This window comes from Hyperolius riggenbachi, chromosome 1, assembly GCF_040937935.1.
Source record: "Hyperolius riggenbachi isolate aHypRig1 chromosome 1, aHypRig1.pri, whole genome shotgun sequence".
Lineage (NCBI taxonomy): Eukaryota > Metazoa > Chordata > Amphibia > Anura > Hyperoliidae > Hyperolius > Hyperolius riggenbachi.
The window spans coordinates 272043713-272069597 of record NC_090646.1 but is presented as its reverse complement, the minus strand read 5'-3'; the positions used below and the strand labels follow the sequence as shown (position 1 = coordinate 272069597).

Below are 25885 nucleotides of genomic sequence, written 5' to 3'. Positions count from 1 at the left end.
TGCTGGCTTACTGAACAGCCAGAGCCAAGATTCGATTCCAGGTCTCCTGTGTCAGGGGCAGAGTCCTTAACCATTACACTATCCAGCCACCACCTTTAAATCCCTCCTTTTCCCTAAACATTTTCTATAACCACTCACTCACATGCATTAATCACACATTAAATTGTTTGTGGCAGAGCGTTGCTAAGCAATATGTTGCTATGTGAAGCATTGCAGTCTCAATCAATGGAATAGAAAGAGACCAAGCATCCCAACTTACTGTGAACAAGCTCAAAATGGGGAAGGAGAAGAAGCACCCAGAGGAAATAAAACTTTAAAATTGTGAACTGTGAGTTGGCTTACCTCAAGGAAGACACCGGTGTAAAATGTGAAATGTATTTGCACTAGGCACTAGACAATGCATTTTGTGAGCATATAAAAACTGATTTCATCAGGCCAAATAACAGTGCCAGTCTAAAATTAGAGCCTGGCATTGAGCGCCTCACAAATGTCCTATGTACCAGAGCATGGGCAGAGAATTGCCATGCACTAACTTTAACTTATTTGGGAATGTGACTGAAATATGAAAGCGCAATATTTTTGTACATTTTGAATAACAAAAAAGTTCAACTTTTATCCAGTACAACTGACATAGTACTGCAGTTACATAGTTTTCTAATGGTGGTCACTAACTATCCAATCCTTTTCATCCAATCTTACCATTTCTATGTACTATAAGGCAACTGCCTAAATTATCCATTCAATATATTCACTCAATTTACCCTTATACTACATAGATTTGGTGAATTTGGATAAAAAGGATTGGATCTTTAGTGTCCACCTTAAGTCATGTAAATATATTTTAAGCCTAAGACATTGTTGATATTACCTGTGCAGAAGCAAGCTTTTGTTTTTTTGGTTCCACTTCTTTTAACACTCTGGAATACAGATCCATGGCTCTGACCCACATGCACATAGATCGGCATGCTTTGGACACCTTTTCTACCTTTTCAGGTACAAAATTTGGGTTAGAAATGTATTTATGTAACTTTAGCAGAATCTGAGGCTTGATATTCTCTTTGTCATAGTCAAGAAGCCGTTTGAGGAAATTGCCATCTCCCAGCAGTTGTTTGGCTGTAGTCCAATCAGGTCTAGAACAAAAGTGAATAATTAGTTTGTAAGATTAGTTTCAAGGAGTTGTCAGGAGTATATGCCATACACATACATTAAATTGTTGATTGGTTTCAACATTTATCACACTGGATTTATATGTTGAATATGTAGCCTGAATCCACAAAAAAATGAGTTTAAACAAGTTAAATGTTGATTGCATTCTTCATTTCTTCTTTCTTGTTTTTTTTCAAATGCATCAACCTTTTCAACAGTAATTTGTTCTGCAAGGATTTTTTCCCCTCAATTTAAACATAGTGATTCAGAGATTACCATTTATTTCAACTTATTGGCTCATTACTGTGATTATTGCCTGTGCTCATGCCTTTTCTAAGTACAAATTAGTTAAACTCATTTTATTCAGCAAGTATTTTAGCACAGCCATTTCTGTAGTGAAAATAGTTTTCTTTTTATTAAAAATGGAAATGCAAAATCAAAGAGCATTTATTATATGCCAATGGCCTTCTCTTGTGTATATAAGTCAATTCCTCCTTTTGTACAAGTACATTTTGATACTTCTGCATCTTTTGCAAAAAATAATGTGTAAAAAGTGGTGTTCCCTAATATAAAAGCATTATCTTAAGTGTGGTTTGAGTAATCATAGCTAAACCAGATTTAATTCAGAAAAGACCTGAAGGGAACTGACACAGGCTCTGTCTTCCAGCTACAGCTTAAGGTGGCCACTAACAATACAATTTGCTGAACAATTGTTTATGAACGATTCTCCATATGAACAATCAGAAATGATAGTTGAGGACCACTAATGGGCAAAAATCTCCTCACCAATCAGATCACATTAATGAAATTCGATCACATTTTTGGATTGATTCTGTCAATCTGATCGGATTGGTTAGGAGAATTTTGTCCATTAATGGTCCTAAACGATCATTTACAGTGGTCCATACAAGGAATTGAAACGATTGTTTAGCAAGTTGTATCGTTAGTGGCTACCTTCAGTAGGCTGAATCAATACACTTCCTTTTACAATGTTTCTCTCCTATTCACTGTGTTCTTGCTTTTCCAAGTTATACCAAAACCACTTAAAGCACTACACCAACCACTGTTTGCAACTCATTGTACATTTGTGACTCACTATTACCCTCTACTCTTCCCACTTTCTATGCACTTTTGTTCATTACAACATACTCACTTCTCCATTTTCACTTCTAAACAAAACTCTGAAACTTGCAAATTTCTTCTCCATCCCTATCTCTGCTGCCTCTTCCAGGGCTGGTGACATCTCAACAAACATCCTGTACTCCTACCCCACTTGCATCTGGCGCCCTTTGGCTTGCCAGATCCCTCTGTACTAATTTTGCCTGATTCACAACAACCTGTTTATTACCAACTCTGGTATGTTCCTAGGGATCACTAAAACATGGTTGACTTCATCTAATACTGTTTCACCTGCTGCACCTGCTCTTACGGTGGGCCAAGTTTCATACCTCTTAAAGCAGGGGTCCTCAAACATTTTCGTCCAAGGGCCGGGTCAACATACCTCAGACTGCTGGGGAGCCGGAGCATACATAAAATGATGTTGAAAAACATTAATTTGAATCTAGGTATTGATTTCCCCCAATCATGCCTGGAGGAGACCTCCCAGCAGCAGCCATACAGTCATGCAGCGCCCAAAGAATGTCTTTGTGCACCAGACAGTGAAGCATACCCAGGTGAAAAACTGCCGTCCAGTTGGACAGCAGTGTCATCTGATGCAGAATTGGATTGGAAGCCAGCGAATGACTGCTCGCTGTCTTCTACAGTTTGTGGATGGATGCTGTCAGCACTACTATTCTATATGCGAGCCACCGATATTTAAAGGTGTAGTGGGCCACATCTATAAGTTATACAATTTGTGTTTATAGGGCCGGTGAAAAAGCCTCGGCGGGCTGCATTTGGCCCACGAGCCGTAGTTTGAGGACCACTGCCTTAAAGTGTTAAAAGTCATGGTGGTGGTGTAAGCCTTCTGCTATCTGAATGCTGCTTTTTTGCCACTGCCACTCATATACCATCTCTCGACTCTCTCTCTCCCTCCTTGCAAAATCATCTTTTCCATAATCACGTCTCTGCTTCGTTAGTTCATTTCCACTGATAGTTCTATTGTTATGGGAGGATTAACATCCCTGTTAACACTAACAATTCTGCTTCCATAAACTTCTTTCACTACCATGTATGGGTAATGATCGCACATATATCCAACTCCGCTCTCTTACTGATTTTACTGCTCTCCTTTTCCACTCTCTCATCACAGACTACTACCATTCATCTTCAGTTTGTCTCTTAAGCAACCTCTGCACATAGTTTAATTGGAGAGGGACTTACATTTTTTACAGGGATCATGTACATTTATCATGTACATAGTATGACTCAGATCAACCCCTGCATATAAACACACAAACCAGCCAGCACACAAACTATCAAAACTTAGATTTGTACTCCTCCTAGATGTTTTGCAATCTCTACTCAACATAACCTTCACCATTGATCCTGAGACAGCAGTTGTACACTATCATAACTCAGTACCATCAATGATGAACTCTGTTGCCCCTCTCAACAATACCTGCACTCCTCTCATCAACCGATGAACCTTGACAGACCAAACACACTAAACATCTAAAGGGGAAATCCAAAGTGGCTGAGCATCACTGGAATAATTGGAAAAAATGTAATGCAGATGTGAACTTTTGGTTATACAAACAAGTCCTAAGTGACTTTGAGAATTCACGTTCATAGTCTCACACTCCAACAAATCTATAACAGCTTTTTAACTCGTATAACTCTTTACTCTGACTGTCATTTCTCCTTCTTGTCATCTGAAGGTTTTGCCAAGTATTTCACTGAGAAACTTGACAAAATACCATGAAGCTTCAGAGCATAATCCTTCACTCCAGCACACACTCTTCGATTCCTCCCCATCATGCTTCACTCATCTCACTGAACAAATAAAAAAAATAACTGCAAAGTGGGGTGTGCGTAATTATTATTATTATTTTTTTAAACAATTCTTATTGAGCTTGGTCAAAGAAAGATAACAAAGACACTAGTTATTAAAAAAAAAAAAAATATATATATATATATATATATATATATATATATATATATATATATATATATATATATATATATATATATATATATATATATATTTGATGTCGAAGGTATATTTGCCTCTATGAATAAATAGTAAATGGGACGACCTCATCTTTAATGACCTTTCTCACCACCATATTTCCTGATAATATATGCTCTCCTACCCCCTCCTCCTGCAATATGTCTTCCCATTTTTTCATTGAGTTAATTGCTATAGTTTTGCTATCTAACTATTTTAAGGCTTGGTAAAATTCAGCCAAAGATCGGATAGTGTTACCTGGCCTCAGAAGTGTGTCAAATTTAGTGGGAGTCATAATAGTTTTTAACGAACTAATATTTTGTGAGACCATCGAGCGTACCTGAGCATATTGCAAGAAATCGCTTGTGGGCAATCCATATTTTTCTCTTAGTTCTGGGAACGTTATCCATTTACCATTCTGTATGTCAAACATATTACCCAAATTCCTGAGACCTTTTTCATCCCATCTTGAAAATTATTTCTGTTGGATACTAATCGGGAAGTTGGGGTTACCCCAAATTGGGAGATATTTAGATATTTTAAATTGAAGGTTGCATTTTTTCCGATCTGCCTTCCATGTAGCGATTGTATCTCTGAAGACTGCATTATGTTTCAGACGTAATGGTAGATTTTTATACTGAGCATGGAGGAGACCTGCTAATGACCAAGGAATGGCTTGTTCACTCTCTAGTTTGGTGTTAGAATAGTGTTTATTTCCTGTAATCTAATCATGTACGTGTCGGAGGAGAGACGCCAAATTGTAATCTCTTATAGACGGGAGATTTAAGCCTCCTAGTACCGTTTGGAAGCGCTAATTTAATTCTTGACATTCTGGGTTTTCTTCCCTTCCATATGAATTTGGACCAGAGTGTATTAAGTAACATTACAATCCGGTATTTCAGGAGGAGTGGGATTGTCTGTAAAGGATAAAGGAGTCTTCCCTTGGAGACCATCTTAATCAGTTCAAGTCTGCCTGCAAAGCCCAAAGGTAGATTTTGCCAACTCTCTAATTGGGATTTTATACCACGTATGAGCGGTACAAAATTTAGATTGTGTAACTGGGTAGGATCCTTAGAAAGGGTAACACCCAAGTATTTTATGGTGGTAGTGGTTAATTTTACCACCAAAGTAGACCAGGAAGAACTATCTACTCTAGAAGATAGAGGCAAAAGTTCGCTTTTCAAGCTGTTAATTGAGAATCGTTGTTTTGTCTTGGAGCGGGTGAGATATTGCTCCATCCACCTTTTGAAGTGTGTGCGGGGGCTCTGCTTACCGTCTGATAGATGTTGCGGGTGAGATGGTGGGCTGCATGCTGTTAATTTTGCTGGTGTGGGCCGCGGCTTGTCAGAGTTTTAGGCGCTTACATCCATCTCGCGGGCGCCGGAACCCGGAAGTCATGTGTGTAATGATTCAACCCTTAGAGTCAATACTTTGTAGAAGCACCTTTTGCTGCAATTACAGCTGCCAGTCTTTTATGGTATGTCTCTACCAGCTTTGCACATCTAGAGACTGAAATCCTTGCCCATTCTTCTTTGCAAAACAGCTCCAGCTCAGTTAGATTAGATGGACAGCGTTTGTGAACAGCAGTTTTCAGATCTTGATACAGATTCTCGATTGGATTTACATCTGGACTTTGACTGGGCCATTCTAACACACGGATATGTTTTGTTTTAAACCATTTCATTGTTGCCTTGGCTATATGTTTAGGGTCGTTGTCCTGCTGGAAGGTGAACCGCCACCCCAGTCTCAAGTCTTTTGCAGACTCCAAGAGGTTTTCTTCTAATGTTGCCCTGTATTTGGCTCCATCCATCTTCCCATCAACACTAACCAGCTTCCCTGTCCCTGCTAAAGAGAAGCACCCCCAGAGCATGATGCTGCCACCACCATATTTGACAGTGGGGATGGTGTGTTCAGAGTGATGTGCAGTGTTAGTTTTCCGCCACACATACCGTTTTGCATTTTGGCCAAAAAGTTCCATTTTGGTCTCATCTGACCAGAGCACCTTCTTCCACATGTTTGTTGTGTCCCCCACATGGCTTGTGGCAAACTGCAAACAGGACTTCTTATGCTTTTCTGTTAACAATGGCTTTCTTCTTGCTACTCTTCCATAAAGGCCAACTTTGTGCAGTGCATGACTAATAGTTGTTCTATAAACAGATTCCCCCACCTGAGCTGTAGATCTCTGCTGCTCATCCAGAGTCACCATGGGCCTCTTGACTGCATTTCTGATCAGTGCTCTCCTTGTTCGGCCTGTGAGTTTAGGTGGACGGCCTTGTCTTGGTAGGTTTACAGTTGTGCCATACTCCTTCCATTTCTGAATGATCAGTGCTCCGTGGGATGTTCAAGGCTTTGGAAATCTTTTTGTAGCCTAAGTCTGCTTTAAATTTCTCAATAACTTTATCCCTGACCTGTCTGGTGTGCTTTTTGGACTTCATGGTGTTGTTGCTCCCAATATTCTCTTAGACAACCTCTGAGGCCATCACAGAGCAGCTGCATTTGTACTGACATTAGATTACACACGTGCACTCTATTTAGTCATTAGCACTCATCAGGCAATATCTATGGGAAACTGACTGCAATCAGACCAAATGGGGCAGAATAATTACGCACACACCACTTTGCAGTTATTTATTTGTAAATGTTTGGAATCATGTATGATTTTCGTTCCACTTCTCACGTGTACACCACTTTGTATTGGTGTTTCACGTGGAATTCCAATAAAATTGATTCATGTTTGTGCCAGTAATATGACAAAATGTGTAAAACTTCAAGGGGGCCTTTACTAGAATCACCTCTTCACATTAACATATACAAGATTTGTCACAGGCTTCTCCCTTTTTTTAGAACTGCCTCTGACAACACATTTACCACTTTGTAATTTTTGCATCCTATAAACACAATGATAAAACTTACCTTTTCAGGCAAGGATATAATTTTACCACAGGGCACTCCTGACCAAAGTCTACTTCCAGTAGAATGTAGACCTCAACAACAAGCAATATACAGCTTACTTACTAACTTAATGTGGCCCATATTCAATTAACCTCCCTGGTGTTTAATTGCCCTGCAATTTTTGTACCAAAACCAGTACAATTTTTGTAAGTGTTTCTTTATATTGAAAACATTTTTGCGAACTGCTTGCAAATAACGATCTTACAAGTTGTCTGCAAGTATGCATACAATGTAAAAATGTTTTTTTTTTTTACTTTATTATTTGTTGCTATGGGCAGTAGTGCTGCCCATATCACTTTTTTTTTTCTTTTACAATTAGAAGTTTTTATATTGGATCCAATACAGATGTTTGTATTGAATCCAATACAAAAAAAACTGAATTTGCTTGCTGATTTCATGATGCTGTGTACACCTGACACCAGGGGGCCCATGCAGCATCATCAGAGGGGCATGCTGGGGGACGTGATTGCCAGAGGACAGGAAGCAGACAAAGGAGGAAGAAGAGGAGATCACTGCCGGGGATCGCGGTGAAGAAGAGGGGAATTCGCGCACAGGAAAGCTGCAAAGGTGCCAGTGAGGGATTCCACATGCCAGTGATGCTGCAGGTGAGTAATAGTAATTACTGGACAAGCCTGACTCATCCTTACCAACTCCAGCTATTTTTTTAGTTTTAGGACAAGTCAGGATTGTCCTTAACTAGGATAACTTTTTCATATAATTTTTTCCAAGTTAATATTTTCACACCTTATCAATAAAATGCCTTTTAAAGCACCAGCAGCCAAGAAAATACACAGAATAATTTTAATCATACTTTTTCACCTACTTTTTGTCACGTTTTCAATTGCAGAGTGCTGAAAAGTTATTTTAAACAGAAGATAAAACATTTGTAACGATTGCGGCATAGTTTCTGTGGTCAGCGCACAAGATGCGCACTGACACAGCGGAAATCCTCCACAAGCGTATAATTAGGTAGAACCCAGGTTAGGTGCTATGCACCTGTAGAGGGCAATTCCCACCGGCAGATGGAGCTGTGCAGTGCAGACGAGCACAGCCTCCACACGAGCACAGATGCCAGATGGGAATTGTACAGATAAAGGCAAAGCAGGGCACGATAGCCCTCTAAGAGAGAGAGCACAGAGACAGACTAAATGTGTGTCCACCAAACTGGTCGCCACCCAGCGACGGGGAACACACATTAGCAGAAACAAAGCGGGAACGCAATTGCAGGAGAGAGGCGATTGCCAGAAGTGACACAAGACCGAATCAAGACAGAGCTCGAGAGGAGCAAAGGCACAGCAAACCACAATGAGAGATAAGGAAAACAACAAACGCTAGCTAAACGCGAACACCACACTCATTCGCAACAGCGAACGCGTTTACGCCACGGTCTCCGCACGTTAAGGGCAACAGAGACAAGCACGCCACCCTCACTAACTAATGACACACAAACACGAAAATAGAGAACGCGAGCGCTTGCTTAACGGTTACCTCACCGAGCCTACAGCAAGCGTTCGTATCAGACAAGACAGGCAGACGAACGGAAAACAGGAATAGGACAGATAAGATCCACCGCTCTTCCGCCAGAGGGAGTGCGATCCGGGTTCAGGGACAGGACAGGAAAGATCCACTGCTCTTTCCGCCAGAGCGAGTGTGAACCAAGTACAGAATAGGTTTAGCAGGATCCACTGCAAGGGAGATAGGTGAGGTAGCTAGTAGCAACCGCTGCTCCAGCTTACACTCCAGAAAGACAGATCAGAAGGATCCACAGCCGCTACCGCTAGAGGCTAGTGCAATCCAAACAAGACAGACAGATGAGGTAGCTAGTAGCAACCGCTGCTCCAGCTTACACTCCAAGAATACAGATCAGAAGGATCCACAGCCGCTACCGCTAGAGGCTAGTGCGATCCAAACAGATGAACAGAAGGGCTACCAGTAGCCACCGCTGCTCTGGTTAGCACCCCCAGACAGACAGAACAATTTCCTGTCGACCACCGCTGGTGACAGGACAATCGCAGCAAAGAGGCAACACAGACAAAACAGATAAAGCAATCTAACTGCACTAGAGGAGCTGCCTAGTGCAGTCCCAAGAATTACTCTAAGATAAACTTTAGCAAACAAACAGGGCTGATACTCTAGGAGAATGTAACAAACCATGAAGGATGACCAGCAAAGGATTCTGGGAGAACCTGGCTTTTATACTGCCAGCCTTCAAAGGAGGCAGCTAGGCGATTTGCATAACAAATGTATGCAAATCCCTCAGCAGCAGAGCAGATCTGAAACTTGAAAAGAAAAGACAGGTCTCTCTTCCAGAGACCTGCAGCCCACAGACTTAAGGAATGGTCAAACAGCTGTCTGTCTGTGCAGACAGCTGAGCGGATCATTACAACATTATCCCAGAGGAGAAAACTTAATGGAAAAGGTGAATTAAATAAGGGCCATTTAGTTTCTTCCTCTATCCCAGTAGATTGTAAGTTTGCTATGGCAGAGTTCTCTTACTGTTTCTTGTCACCACTCTATATTTTTGGACAGCTATCTGTATTAATAACTGTCATATTTATGTTGTATTCTACCTTTGTATTATCCATTCATTTCTTGTATTTATTTTGTGCAGTGCTATGGAAGATGATTGCATTAAAACAGTCAACTATCATGCAAAAAGATCATTTATATCAGTAATTCAACTTAAAAGGTGAAACGAATATATAAAATAGATTCAGTACATGCAAAGTGAGATATTTCAAGCCTTTATTAGTTATAATTTTGATTAGTATGATTATGGCTTACAGCTTATGAAAACCCAAAAATCTAAATCTCTGACCAATAGATTATTGTAAAAATGGGCAGAGTTGTGGGCGGAAATGAAGGACTATCAGACCATGGGTGGATGGTAGAAAGTATGATCGAACATATAGTGATGGGAATGGAGGTGAATTAACAGTATAATATGGTGATATAAGGTTTACACCTGCTTGTTAATATGACGTCCACTAGGAGTATCCATTTTAAGCAGAAATGGCCCCCTTGAAAAGGGACCAGAACGATGTAACTGGTGGATACCAGGATATGTGATATGTATTGATATGTATTATTGATGGTTTTTGTAAAAAATTTTTGGTATAAATAAAGATTCTAAAAAAAAAAAAAAAAAAAAAAGTAAAAATGTTCAATATTCTAGGCTCAAAGTGTCAGACTCTAATCAGCTATTTAATTTAAAACACCTGCAAAGGGTTCCTATTTCATGTATTAGTTTCCCCTTTTAAGTTGAATTACTGAAATAAATTAACTTTTTCACGATATTCTAATTTTTCGAATTGCACCTGTACAAAGGGAACTCTACTTTCATTATCCAGCAAAGAGCAGTACATAATTACTAAAAGTTTTGTATGGCAGGAAGTCAGTGCTATTCCATAAACAGAATTTTTTAAACACATAAAGCATTGCAGAGGCGAACACAGTGGGATGCTGGGTGGTGAAGTAATTTTATATGACACATGCATCTCATTAGGATAATTCCATAACTAATAAAAAAACAAAAAAAGATCACAAGCTACATCAAAGATACTATCATTAGGTTCCATGAAAGCCATGCTGTTTTATTTCTAACATAAATATCAAACCATTAGTAAATGTAATAAAAAACCTGTGCTATTTATATGTAGTTTGCCTTGAATAGATAACATTAGTATGATCATCCTCATTATTTTCCTTACTTGGCATTGAGTAGAATACATATAGCTTCCATAACAGTCATGACCATGTCTGGTGGATTAGTAAACACTCGAATTTCAGATATGTCTGCTTTATCCAAAGAGTCCAAAGCTTTATTGGCTGCTTCCAAGGCAGGCATAGCCTCATCAAGGTCTCTCTGGGCATCATCAGCAATAGCTTGAGTTTCTTCTGCTTTAACTTTAGCAATAGCCTCATCCTCTTTCACTATTCGTCGCACCTGCAAGGGTAGATAGTTTGGCAAAATTTGAATGAAGGTTTAGCAACCAGAAGCACAGACATGTAGGCATGCTTTTGCTGTTAACAGTGCATTTTAGACTGCTAGAAAACATATGTTGTACAGTGGAAGAGTGTAGGACAGGCAGAAATATGGGTAATGATTGGAAAAGTGGAATCTATGGACTGCAACATGGGTTGAGAAGCACAGAATGTGGGTGGGTGAAGCCAGCCATACACTTTGGAATGTTCTTAATGTGTTAGATGTAACGGGTAGTTGCATAGCTTTGTGCTGCATTTAGCAGCAGAAGTGTAGCAGTAGCAATATTGTTATCTGTTAAACATGATTAAATGTGTAGGTGTGCAAAGTGGTAAGGCAGGGTAACAATCAATTTGTTGAAAATGTTCCATATACAGTACCCTGACACTTGCACAGAGCAATGTGTAGGATTCCAGAAAATGATATTCCCTGCATCTAACACACTGCCTCCAAGCTTCCCGGAGATAACAATATTTACACACTCGATAGAGGGGATAGGGCAGGGAGCAGCTACCATGGCTGGCTGAGTCTGCATTGAGGAGAAAGGAAGTAAAGCAAATAGCTCAGCAACAGTCAATGACAGAGACAAAGTAAACTTATCCTTATAATCATAGCATACAGGAGAACATAAAATGTAATTGATCATTGTTATCATGTTCGTTGTCAAATGAACATTAAAATGTAAGCCAAAGTTTAGATACACTTTAAGAACATTTTTCTGTCCAGAGATTGTTAGTGTACTCTACAGTATGTTGTTTATCTGCATCACAGTATCTCACAGATTGTACTTACGGGAATCTTTTAACATGACAGTTGAGTTTATCTCTTTTTTTACCCCAAATTTTACCCCTGATCTGGTCATGTGCTACATTGCACTTCTCTTGCTTTAAGCTTCCTAATGTATTGATTAACCCCATTATCATATACTACCTGGGTTGCATTGCTCCTGTGTTCTTCGCTGCAGGGCTAACTTCCTTTTTCATACATATGTTTTCTGGCTTCTATACATAATGTTGTTGTTCAGCATGTTCTGAGGCATATTCAATAATGATTTAAAATGTTTTTTGTCTTTTAGGCAAACGCAATAGTATTAAGAGATTAATGGGAATCATGGGAAAATTGACAGTGTGTCATATTGTGCGGCTAGTTAACGGAATACTATCAATGTCCAAGTGTTCTAAAATAACAATGTACAAATAATGTCTAAGTAGCTGTGTTAACATTTTCCTGCTATTCATTTTAAATATCAGAGGCAAAAGCTTTAATTTATTGTGTGTAGATTTTAGCTACGTTTGGAATGTCTCATTTGCAGAGGTATGAATCTCTGCAGTCTGACATGCTAAGAGCAGTGTAATGTTGAAGCAGATTGTTTGTAAGCAGGTATCGGGTTTCACACACTACAGAATTACAAATGTTTATTTTGCACATAAGATACATTTCCTCTGCTCTCTGTGAGAGAAAGCTCTGCCTGTCTCTGACAGAGCTCTCTGCATACACAGTGAGGGAATTTCCCCCCACCCCTCATGGCTGAGTCTGCCATCAGAATTTGAGCAGACTGCCATCAGAAAAATGTGAAAGGAATTAGATAACAGTAATCAAATAGATAAGCAGTGAAATTTATACACCAGTACTTAGCAGCACTTCCCAAACATTTCCTATCTCAATTGGAAAAAACATGTTAATCAATAGTATCCCTTTAAGACTTTACTTTGTTTGTTATGCTGTTCTTGTGTCGGTTGATGTGTAATCTTATAAGGTTCTAGATGATGCCTTTATGGTATGTTATTTATTCTATAGTGATTGCTCCCCTTCTATGCTCTTGCGATTGTGAATTATTGTATTATAATTTTGTTCTATCTCCTCTTCAATAAAAATTGTTTAAAAAAAAATGTTTAACCTTGACCCTCCCTTTGTATCTGAGTTTATTTTGTAATTCCTTCCTAATTGTTGGGGTCATTAGACAGGAATCATAGTACAGCTATTCTTTGAGGTATCCACATGTCCATAGGCACATTGGTGTTTTCAGGCAAGGCAGCATATACAGTACTAGTAGGCCGTGTCCAAGTTACAGACCCATTCATGGATTAGTACCCATTATACCTTCTCTAGTGGACCTCATACTTTTCAGCAACCCACCTGTGTTCAGGCTGATATGTATGCTGCAGACTGAGGCCTTATTATACTTGATGACAAGTGCATGCATGTGGCGTATGTGCTCAGCCATACTTTTAATGATCCCACTATTAAAGTGCTCAAAACATCTGTAGTCAATATGTACAGAGAATGTTAACAGAGGCAGTAAGTAAAGTTTTATGCTTGAGAAGAAACGAAATCAGCAATAGAAGTATACTACATGATTGATCAGTGTTATTATTGGTGCCTGGACCCCTGTTATGGTTGAAAGTATTTGCAATGTAATAGCAAACGATAGCCCATATGCATTTCACTTTTTCTCCTGAGTCTTCTCCTAGGTGATATTTTCACACCTTGCCTTTTAAACCCACAGCAAGCAAGAAAATACTCAAAATAATGCTGATAGTACTTTTTCTCACTAACTTTTAGGTACTTTTCAAAATGCGTAAAGAATATTTTAAAAAGAATATGAAAAGGTTAATTTCATATGGGCCAATGTCTAAAAACATTCAGCACAGATGTAGTAGTATCACTACACTAAGTCAAGAATGTTCTCCACCTCTGGAGAACCTTAATAAATCAAGCTCCCAATGTTTTCTGTCAGTCTAAAGGTGGACACTAACAGTCCAATTTCTAGGGAAAAATTGTTCGAGCGATCAGAAATTCTGATCATAAGAAAAATCATTCACTACACCATCAACAAACTAATCTTTGCTTCCTATCTATCACAACCAACTAGAAAATCCAAATTTTGGTTTGACGAAAATCAGATCGGATGACTATTTTTATAATTGTTTGTAATCGATTGTGCCCATCAATGGAAAATTTTTACAACCTATCCGATCAGAATTTCTGATTGCTCAAATTATTTTTCGCTAGACATTGTACCATTAGTGGCCACCTTAAGTAGCACTATATATTAGTTGTACTTGAACTTTTTCTTGCAGATGATAATGTCAAACAAACCTTGTTGAAAGTCTGTGAACTTACCAATTACTTCTAGTAAAGCTTACCTGATCTGCTCTTTCCTGGTCTACAGACAGTTTCTCCATTAAGGCTTCAACATCAATAGACTTCTGCTTAAGTACAGGCTCCAAGGCCGAAAGTTCAACCTTCATCTTATCAACAAGAACGTTTGTCTCTGATAGCTTACTCAATCCATTCTTAACACGGTCCCGTGCCTACAACCAAAAACAGCAAATATTAAAACTGTTCCACCACCTACTAGGATTTTCAGAGTGTATCTAAAGTACTTGGGTCATGGACACTAAACAATTACTAGGTATCTTGCCAATTACTGTGAAACTACTGAGCGAATCTTTCACTTTTACTTTATTAGAATCTATCTGTATAGTGTATTTTAGTTTATCTACTTTATACTGTATATTCATTGCTTATAGTACAAAATATAGATTTTCAAAAATATTTTATTTGAAGTATAACCAAGGGCATACAGAAATACCCAGAAAGCTCATGGTTATCCAGAACCGATCCGGAAGGCATAAGAAATAGTACAGATTGTACTACTACAATCCACCCACCTGTTGCTATGAATGGTAACATTTTGTAAGCAGAAAACCATCTCACTTTTCTGGTGCAGTAAACAAGAGCCTGACATTAGAACAGGCATGTCTTATGACATGGTCACTGATATTCCAGGCCTCGTACACACATACAAGGACTGTCTCCCAGGATTGTGACTCAATCCGGTGGGCAACAGTTCAGGTCAAGGCTGTACAGATGCACTGCTGGCCTGCAGGCTAGTGATGTGTTCTGTTTCAATGCGAGGGAGGAGGAAAACGTAGCAGCACACAATGGAGCAGCACAAAGCTAGTGATGTGAGGAGAACTATGCCCTCGGTCTGTGCTCAGTTGAATCAATCTGCCAGGCAGATCGCTCACTGACGCACCGAGAGGGGATAACGGGACACTGTACACACAGTAGATTCTCAGCAGAGAGGGCCCCAATTGGCTGCCTTGGCTATAAACCATCTAGCATGTGTGCATCTAGCATGTGCGGATTTTCAGAAAAAGACTTTTCTTGCAAGTAAAACCATCAGATGAAGCTGCAAACAAATATCACATTTTCATTTGTAAATGTATATATTTTTCTAAAAAACTAAATATAATAGATATCCTATAAGTTCAAACAAAGACATTTCAAAATGTCACTTCTATGCATTTTATATAACAAAAGCAGTTTTGCTTAGTGGGATCTGCCTTGTCTCCTTTGTTTGTAAATGGAATTAGGTAGTCTTTCACAGTTTACCACAGGCATGGCAATAAAAGTTGATTGTTGATCAGTTGTTATAGGTTAGCATGTTGTCTAAGGAGGCGGATTGTCAACAAAGCATGAAAAGCAGAAATACACACATTGCATTTTTTTTAATACAAAATATATAATGTATAAGCAGCACTGGTACTTTGGCAGATTTATGTTTGTTGAAGAAATCATGGAAATACATTTGAAGAATAGCTCCAAGATGAGGAACAGATATTTGAATCACCAGGCACTAAATATCGTGAATCGTGACTGCAGTAAGAAGAACAGTCTAAGAGCAAAGACTACCAGCACTACAAAATCTGGCAATTATAAATCATATATTCTCTATGATTTTTAAAATTTTCATCCCTAAAATTCTTTACTTCCACCCACTCATTATGTGTGCAAGAAAAGGGCACCGCCCATGACACCAGGTGATACCTCTTCCTCAGGTGGCATCCTGGGTCAGGGCGTCATCCTTCCCCCTTTCCTCCCTGGCCACTGCTCGTTTGGGTGCAGAAGTGGGGAGGGGGACTGACATCATTCCTCCATCCCTCTCCATGGGCCCACCTCCTGTCCCCCCTGCAGAGCTGGCGCAGCAGTGCGGGTTGTAATTAGCTCACCTGCTTGCTCGCTCCATTCAATGTGTCTCCGCCGGCAGCCACCTACTTTCTACTTCCTGCTTCCCTGCATGATGCGTGATTATGCACTTCATGCAGAGATTGGGCGGCCAGAGAGGGGAATGATTTTGGCCCCCTCCCCGCAGTGGCTACGTATACCGGGGCCCCTATTCCTGCTACCTATACTTGGGCAACTATTCCTGCTACCTGCTACCTACACTGTGGCACCTATACCTGCTACCTATATTGGGCTACCTATAACTGCTACCTATACTGGGACACCTATACCTGCCACCTATAATGGGGGCACCTATACCTGCTACCAATACTCGGGGGACCTATACCAGACCAGCTATACTGGGGGCACCTATACCTGGCTAACCTATACTGGGGGCACCTATACCAGGTTACCTATACTGGGGGCACCTATACCTAGCTTCCTATACTGGTGGCACCTATACCTGGCTAGCTATACTGGGGGCACCTATACCTGGCTTCCTACACATCTATACATGGGGCACCTATACCTGGCTACCTACCTACCTATACTGAGGGTGTTTTTTTGTTGCACCGCAGCTATAACATGCGGTGCAAATTATTTGGTGCTGTGCGATCATTCCAAATCAGGAGGGGGGGGGGCTCATCTTCACAGGGTTGCCTCAGGCAGAAAAAGGTCCAGAACCGGCCCTGGGAGGGGGCAACAGGTCTGTCCAGCCGCACCTCTTTCAGAATGCAAAATAGAAGGGGGCGTGGGGTCCGGAGACAAATGGCAACCCATGTGAGCCCCCTTCCTCTCCACCAATGAAAACAGCAAGAGGGAGAGTGTTTGGCAGTGTTGTCCCTTCAGAGTTTCTGACCTCTTATAGTGTGTGTGTGTGTGTGTGTGTGGGGGGGGGGGGGGTACAAGGGAGTTTTCATGGGAGCCAACACTGGATCCCCTCTAGTGATGGGAAAGGGGGGGGGCTCTTTAGGATCCGGAGGCCTCCCCCTCTGGAGATAAGTACCCCCTAGGGGCACTTTTTTCCCTTCAGGTACACTTTAAAAACCAGAGCAATTTTCACATATCAACACTGCTTTCATTCATTCAGCAGTAACTTTATCACTATTTATCACACCTGAATGATCTATATATTGTTGTTTTTTTCAGGACAAACTAGGCTTTCTTTGGGAGGTACTTTTTTTTTTTTTTTTTTACTAAGAATTATTATATTTTGTATGCATTTTAAAGGGAATAAGAATCAAAAAATCATTATTTCTTAATTTTTAGCCATTATAGTTGAAACACAAAAAAAGTGCTACTGTAGACAAAACCCCAATTTTTTTGCTCATTTGTACTGGTTATTACAACCTTTAAATTATGTTCCTAGTGCAATGTATGGTGATAATATTTTATTTGGAAATAAAGGTGTATTTTTCCATTTTATGTTTTTGGTTTTCTTATTGTACTCAATAATTACAAGCCCTCATTTGCAAAAATAACAGTAATACGTCCTCATGGAATACATATTTTAAAAGTCCCTAAGGTAACAGTTTATATATTCTCTTTTTCTTATATATATATTTTCACTTTTCTTATATTTTCTAATGTAATATTACTTTTTATCCACTAGATGTCCTCACACAGTCTCTTGTCTACTTAGAAAACTGATTCACAGCTTTCTGAGTTAACAGGAAGTGATAGTTTGTTGTGTTTACAATGAATGATCACTGTTACTGGTTACAACAGTTCATTCATTCATCAAACACTTTTATTGGCTTTGGGAACACGTTCCAATTCGCCAATCTGTGCACTGCCACATGACACTGAAGTGTGCCTTCCCCAGCCTGGCAGTCTCGGCAGGGTGTGCAGAGTGGCGACAGGGAGCTTTCATACTTATCTGTCCGGATGGTTGGATTGGCTCCCTCTTCCTCCACCACGGCAGCGATGTAATCCTGACGAGTCTTTCTCGGTTCTGACCACATGATATCAAATGTAATCGGGATCCAGGAGACCATGTCAGTGTTACAGCGCCACTTGGTGGTGGAAGAGGCGTGATGGAAGAGTCTCTTCCATGTCTTCCATCACCCCTCTTCCACCCCACCACTAGGTGGTCCTATAATGCTGACATGGTCTCCATGTCATATGTGATCGAATGTGATCGGGACCCAGAAGACCTGCCGAAAGTTCAGAACTGCTGGTGGAGGAAGAGAAGATGTCCAGTACATATAGTATAGTATAATTGCTCCCTGCGACCCGCTCATTTGGTTGCACCAGGCAGCCAAACAAGATATGCTGACAGAGGCTTACAATTCACTAGCAGCTTTAAAAAAAAACCATTTTGTTTGAAGCTGCTAATGGGTTAACGGCACATCCTGGAGACCTTCTTTATAGTGGTGCTGTTTCACTCAAATATCTGTATTTTGTCCTGCTTATTTATATTCTCATTTTAGCTTGTGTTTCTATCACACATACACAGTTTAGGCAAGAGAGACAGATGGGGCAGAAATACTCTTGGGTATGAACTGTTAGTCAACTGAAAAAAAACATCATTTTATATACTACCTATAAATAAAAGATGCCAGGCAGATAGATACGTCACATTTATAATTGAAAACCATAAAAATGCATACTGTGATTTTCATTTGCAAGACTGGATTTGGTACTGTGGCAATAAGTTGTAATGTTAACACTTAAAGGGAATGTTTCAATTAATGTCAAATTGCAACAATAATGCTATTAGGTATCTATTTACTTGTTGCGCTTTTTGTTTAAGCGGCACTAAACTAGACTCACTGAGAGCAGCTTGTCTATGTGAATTTTAGCTTTGCTTATATTATTATTTCAGGCAGAACTGGGACACCCTAATGCTGTGCCTTTCACAAGCAATTCAACTGCTAAACATTGATTTTTTTTTATTTTTCAATGCAGCTACTTCTGGAACTTGTATTATAAGAATACAAACAGCACATGTTCTTAATAATATAAGTTTAGTGCTCATTTATGCTGGTGGGTTGACAAGCAGATAGCCTTTGCCCAGGAAGACATGACAAAATATTGACTTTCATCAACTCTAACTGGCTGTAGGAGTTCAGTACAGAAAAGTTTAGTGGAAGACTGTTCATGAAGCAAATCTTAAGTACTACATATACACCGTAATGTGACACTTCTTTGAGTATGCACTATATAGACAATACTCACTACATACTGCACATCAGCTTCTGATTTTTGCACTGAAGCTTAGTCTTTCCATCCTCTATAATAAAACCCCTTTGTCTCTGCGTCCCATCCCTGCACTACCTGTGTGTGTGTGTGTGTGTGTCCCGTGTTTTGCGGTACTGCGCTTGTGCAGGGAGGGACTCCGGGACTGGGGAGAGCTGAGGGAGGACGGGCCAGAAGGGGAGCGCGCAGGCGTGGTGACTGTGCGGCGGTGGCATCGGTCACGGGGGAGGATGAGAGGGAAGGAAGGGGAGGGGAGGGGAGGAGAGGGAGACGGGGTTTCAACCAGACCTAGAGCCCGTTTTTAAATAGGCTTAGGTCTGCTAGTTACCATCATAATTGTCTTCAGTGTTAGAAGCCAGAAATGTTCACTCACAACAGACCTTGCTAGAAGGCTTGAAGCTCAGATGCATAACTAAAAATCATGGGGCCCCCCACCAAACCTTTGAGGGGTCCCCCAGTGTTAACACCCTTTCCCTTGCCCACCATTGGTGAACCTCATAGGCAGGTGGCTCATCTTGCAAGGGTCATAAAACAAGCGTGGCTATCATAATCTTTATATCCAGAACAAGTGTAGCCACAAAATCACCTGATGTGAAGGATGGACCCTTTTATTGGATGGAGGGAAGATTGAAGTTGGGAATCCCTCACAGCTCTAGGCCTCCCTGCAGTTGAAGGGGCCGTTCCCCTGAAGTTACACACCTGCCCATACCAAATACCAGAGCATGCTTTACTAAGGATCTCCTGGACATCTTTGTAAAACATAAGCAGTTCTGTGAAACTGGCATGAATAAAACGCCTGCTATTAGATGGCGGAAGTTTTCAATTCTCTTTCAAGTCTTATTCAAAAGCGGAATGGGTAGAAAAGTATTCTGTCATTTAAAAGCATACAAACCCAAACCAGGTTTATGTTCTCCAATGATCTCAAAAGAAAACAGACTATTCTTAGTAAACCTGTTCCCATATGCCAGTTAGCATTGAAGAAAATCCAGTATACTGGTGACCAGAATGTATCCACTGCTGTCAGCCTGTCACAGAATGCATTTGCTTTTCCTACCCTGACTCTCAACTCATATCCTTAAACATAAAGTGATTCCATATCCACACTGTGTATTTTCCTACATTATGCCCAAGATGTTCAGGCTTCTGGGGTTAGAAGGAGAGCCCCGTTTCATGCCATCTTGAGAATGGGGGTTGTGTTGTGCCTAAATCATTGGGCACTGTATGTTAAGACACTTGTTCAATAAATTAGTAATCCCACAGTATTCCCAGATAGCTCACTGTGACCCAGAAACTCTAAGAAAGTATGAAGGGCTAAAAGAGACCGAAAAGTCCTCTTACTAAAAAGCAACACTAAATATGATTTTTCCTTTTTAAAACAAAAGGTATTTGCAATATCTCAGCTGTAAGTGAGCAGGTGTGGTTTCCCATGATGCATCACTCCCGAATGTGCCAATCATCTCTTTATGCCCCTGAAAACCAGACACACATTCAGAACCACTGAAGCATAGTGAGCCTATAGTTTATAAATTTTACAAAGCCACACTAACCCAACATGTATGAGCTAACAGGGTATTCTGTAGAATTTGTCCAAGTATTTCACAAGAAGAAAAAACTGGCAGGCACTCAAAGATAAAACTGTCGTCATTTATTGCCATTCCGTGAACATATCTGATAGCTGCAAAGCATCAAGCATCAAAATCACTTCTATGCATCAGGCAAACGTGACTTAATCTGTCCATCAGCACATTAGAAAACTTGCAAGCCCAGAACCAAGCCGGAAAACATGCGAGGAGCAAGAAAATAAGCAGTGCAGGCTATACTTGCGTTAGTGTGGACATGTGGTAGCAGGCATAGGTGGGAACAGAAGCGTGGATGCGCTTAGGGATGCTCCAGGTTTGTTGCCCTTACAGCCATTTCGCCCATACTTGCTTAGGGCCTCATCAGAGGGGCAAGATAGCACGCCTAGGGTCCCGGTAGTGTGGACCAAACGGGTCCCTCTGGATCATCCGCGTGGAGCGCGTTGTTGGCTTCTAGGCAGAATTTGTCCAAGCCCTATCCCATAGAGCCATATCAATCCATGTCATGCACTGATGAGGACCAAGAGTCAGAAACAGGCTATATGCATGTAGGGATTGCTGTGGCTCTGTAAAATGTAGAAGCTACAGGCTCACTATACACCAGCGGATCTGGATGTGCACCGTGCTTTCAGGGGCATGAAGATGATTTGCAAATTAGGAAGTGATCTTGGGAAACCATGGTTGCTTACTTAATGCTGAATTATTACAAATACCTTCTGTTTTATGAAGGCACCATTATAATCTTATGGTATGAGTTCCTATTCCTGTAGCAGACATGATCCTATGATCCTTACAGCTATTTTATCTCCTGGACATCACATAAACAGAGACATGCAATATGTCTGAGCTAGACAACTTATGCTATGGACAAGAAAAATGCCTACCCTGACCACAACAAATCATATTTAGCAAAGGGACTATTATACTAATATTCCATCATGATAATCAGACATTACCGAAACCAGCTGTTTCCTTTTGTCACCTAGCATTGACAAATAAAGGTTGATCAACTCTAAGTAAGAGGTGGGTGTGGTGTAGTATCTTCTCCTCAGCTCTGCATAGTAACGTTCAGCCATTTCAGTGACACTCATGTGAATCTCCACACACATCTCGGAGAACCTCTCCTTCATCTCCTCGCTGCCAAGGTCAATATTGGTGAAGAAAGTTTGTGAAACAGACAGGAGGGCTTCTCTGGGCCACTGCAAGTCAAATGAACAGAAAGATGAAATTACAAATCTCTTTGTAATAATGTTTGCTTAGCTGCAACAGATTCAGTGTTTTACCTTTCAATGAAATTAAATCTTTCCCAAGGCATTTTCTAATAACCATATAAAAGTGACCAAAATCAAACATGTTCTTTTATTTCTTCAGATTGGGATACTTTCCATGACTAGCAAAAGAAATACTAAAATACGTGAACATTATTTCTTTCAGAACAATCTGTACCAACCCCTCTGGTGTAATAGAAATGTAAATGTTACTTAGAAGTAATACTGTTAGGGGACTCTAATACTGTACTGATATAATTTATTAGGGCTTCAGCTTCACAGATACAAAAGTTGTGACAAGAAAGTAAAAGCATTTGTGTTTAGATCAGAAATATTCAAATAAATAATATCATGACTAGAAGGAATTTATTTACTGAGGTTATTTTTATAACTTAGCTATTTTTTTTTTTTATTTTTTTTTTAGGAAGTACTTTTAGGGCCTGTTTCCACTAGAGCGAATCTGCATGCGTTTCCTGCATGCAGATTTGCATAGACAATACAAGTGGATGGGACTGTTTCCACTTGTCAGGATTTCTGAGCATTTTTCTGTGCAGAAAAAATCTGCACGGCAGAGCCATCAGAATTCGCACGCCGCATACCGCTATGCGATTCGCATACAATGTATATAATAGGAATTTTGTATGCGGTTTTGATATGCAAATTTTAATGCGAAGTCACAAACAATTTCGCATAGAAACAATGGAAAAGCACACAGGCACTGCCATGGTTAAACTCACATACATAGTCATCCATGTGAAACCGTATGCGAAATTCACATCCGCATGCAAATTTTTACCGCGGCGATTCCCACTGCACAAGTGGAAACGGGCCCTAACTTATCTTTCAGTCTAGTGGTATAAGTGGAATGGTTTCTGCTGGATTATGATACCTGCAGTATGATTAGGCCTCTTCTGTTGGATTGTTGTGATGGACCAGCTCAGAAGTCATGATAAACTAGAGTTGTACTTCTATGTTTATCTGCAGTACTTTTATAAGGTTAATGATACAGCCTTTGCTGTTAGTTACATTGCAACACTTCACATGGGAACGCTGTGCAGCAATGTGGTTTATCTATTTCTTTTGCACACTTATGATGGAGAGTAACAGACTACCCAGCAAGCTTATGGTGAACCAGAACTCTTAGGAGTGTGTAAGGGGCTGAAAGAGATCAAAAAGCCTCCTTATCCTTACTATTTAAGCTATCAGGCACAACAAAGAGATGATTTGCATATTCAGCAGTGATGCACTGTAGCCTCATACTGTACCTCACTCCAACCTGAATAATCACAAATACCTTCTGTTTTAAGAAGTCAAACTTCTGTTTTACATAGCATTCTGGTAAGGAGGCTTTTTGATCTCTTTCAGCCACGTACACACTCCTAGGAGTTCTGGTTCACCATGAGCTTGCTGGGTAATCTGTAACACTGGGTGTTTCAAGTCCTACCACATAGAGCTATTCCATGCACTGATGAGGTTCAACCAATCCGAAACAGTCTGTATGCATGTTGGAATATTGTGGCTCTGTAATATTACAAAGCTGAAATATCGTTACATTCCAGCAGTTCTGGAGGTGTGTTTAGGTATTAGGGACAACAAAGAGATGATTTTCATATTCAGCAGTGATGCACTGTGGGACACCTCAAAGCTCTCTCCAACCTGAATAATTGTAAATATCTTCCATTTGGGCCTGTACACACTGCTGCACTTTTAAAATCGCATGCGCTTTTAAAATCGCAAGCCTTCATGAGAATAGGAAAAGCGCATCGCAGCAGTGTGTACAGGTCTTCACGATTTTCATTATTTTTCAAAAGACCTTGTGATTAAAAATTGCATGCGATTTGAAAAGCGCAGCAGTGTGTACAGGCCCTAAGAAGGTAAACTTCTGTTCCACTTATGATGAAGTGAAGGGTTCTCTTCATTTTTTTACTATACACTCTACATCATAGTCTGTGTACATGGATTGAGGCACCTGACCAATAAAAATGTATAAAAATTAATGTATTGCTCATATTGCTCATATTTTTTTTTTTTTGGGGGGGGGGGGATCGTACTGGACACCTGCTAGTTTGAAATAATGTACTAACCTGTACAAACCAGTCTATGGTACAGCAGTTAACTAGTGATGGAAACATACGACATCTTGCTCTGAAGGCCTCTCCTACCGGACTCATGCACAGCACAATGTGCAATTTCTGTCGCACTCTATTGATAAAATACTGAAAGACCTGGTATGCAAACAAAACATGAAGTTAAGACAAAACAACTGTTGCACAAACTGTAAATACTGTTATACTACAAAAATACACAAAGTGTGTCAGTTTACTGTATGTAATAATGCCTCAACCTTATGAATATCTATGTGCCATTCAGTGAAATAACATTTAACAAAATATTACATTAAGTCCCAATATAAAAGCAATTACACTAAGACTCCAGTTCTCCCAATGTGTTATGTATATTATATACAATTAGGTGCACCAACCACAGTGTGCTAAAATTGGGATAGGCTTTCACAAAAAGGGCCCACCCCTTCTATGGATGAAATACTGAATAGTATATCTCATACAGGCAGCATGGTGGCATAGTGGCTTTGCCATGCTAGGGTACACAGTTAAAACCTAGGCCAGGACACTTTCTGCATGGAGCCTGTATGTTCTCCCTTTGTTTGTGTGGGTTTCCTATGGATTATCCAGTTTTGTTCCACATTCTAAAAACATACAGTTAGGTTAATTGGCTCCCCCCCAAAACTGGGCCTAAACTGTAATTGGAACATAAGACAATGACTGGCTATGGTAGGGATTATATTGTGTGCACCTCTGAGGGACACTTAGTTACATGATTATATGCACAATGTAAAAGCTCTGGGGAAGATGCTGAGGCTACATACAGTAAATACACAATAATAGTATAGAAGATGCCCCTGATTACTTATCACATCTTAGACATATGAAATTATGTAATTAAAAAGGAAGTGCTGTCCAAAAATAGTAGTATCAGCAATGTGTTATTCTGATAGACCAAAATGTGAATATTGAATTTAGACTTATATAATCAGAACTGGATCTGGATGTGAAAGTTGTACAATGATTCCATAAACAAGAAAAATACATTTTGTAGGTTCAATCAGTCATTAGCTTCCTGGTATTTTTAAAACTCTTTCCCAGCCAATTGTTGATAAACAAGAAATGCCAGAAGAAAAAATCATATATACCTCATCTCTGTTTCCTTCAGGTATTCCTGCTTCCTTTGCCTTTGGTCTAGTTGCTCCCAGTACAAACTCCAGCTCATCCTTTTCAAACAAGTTTGGTACCTCCCCAGAATTGAGCATGTTATTGATGTCTTCAAGGAACTCTTCTACAACAATCTATATATTTTAGAATATTACCATAGTGATGTGAGTAATACAAAGCAACAATGTTCAATATATCCACCAATTCCTATATAACAATGTGATCCTTCATCACTGACATGTCAAACCTACAGTAAAGTTGGTCAGCCCTATGAAAGTTCTACTAAAGGCTGCAATCACAGCAGAAAAAAATATCACATTACAGTATTTGAAACATAAAATGACAGTCCTAGGCTTCAATTATTAAAGACCTGTTTTGGTAAAAAAAAAATTGGTCAGCAAAATACC

At 40.0% G+C, this 25885-nt stretch overlaps 1 protein-coding gene across 1 annotated transcript in view; it reads right to left on the bottom strand.

Annotated features, from left to right (window-relative positions):
* Positions 1–25885, bottom strand: part of DNAH6 (dynein axonemal heavy chain 6) — a 443662-nt gene that overhangs the window by 179789 nt on the left and 237988 nt on the right. Inside the window, exons 48-53 of the mRNA XM_068233571.1 lie at positions 25460–25612; positions 24333–24473; positions 21937–22179; positions 14336–14503; positions 10918–11153; positions 869–1130 (exon numbers count right to left, since the gene is read on the bottom strand). Coding sequence (XP_068089672.1) covers positions 869–1130; positions 10918–11153; positions 14336–14503; positions 21937–22179; positions 24333–24473; positions 25460–25612 — 1203 coding nt within the window. The remainder of the gene's footprint in view (positions 1–868; positions 1131–10917; positions 11154–14335; positions 14504–21936; positions 22180–24332; positions 24474–25459; positions 25613–25885) is intronic.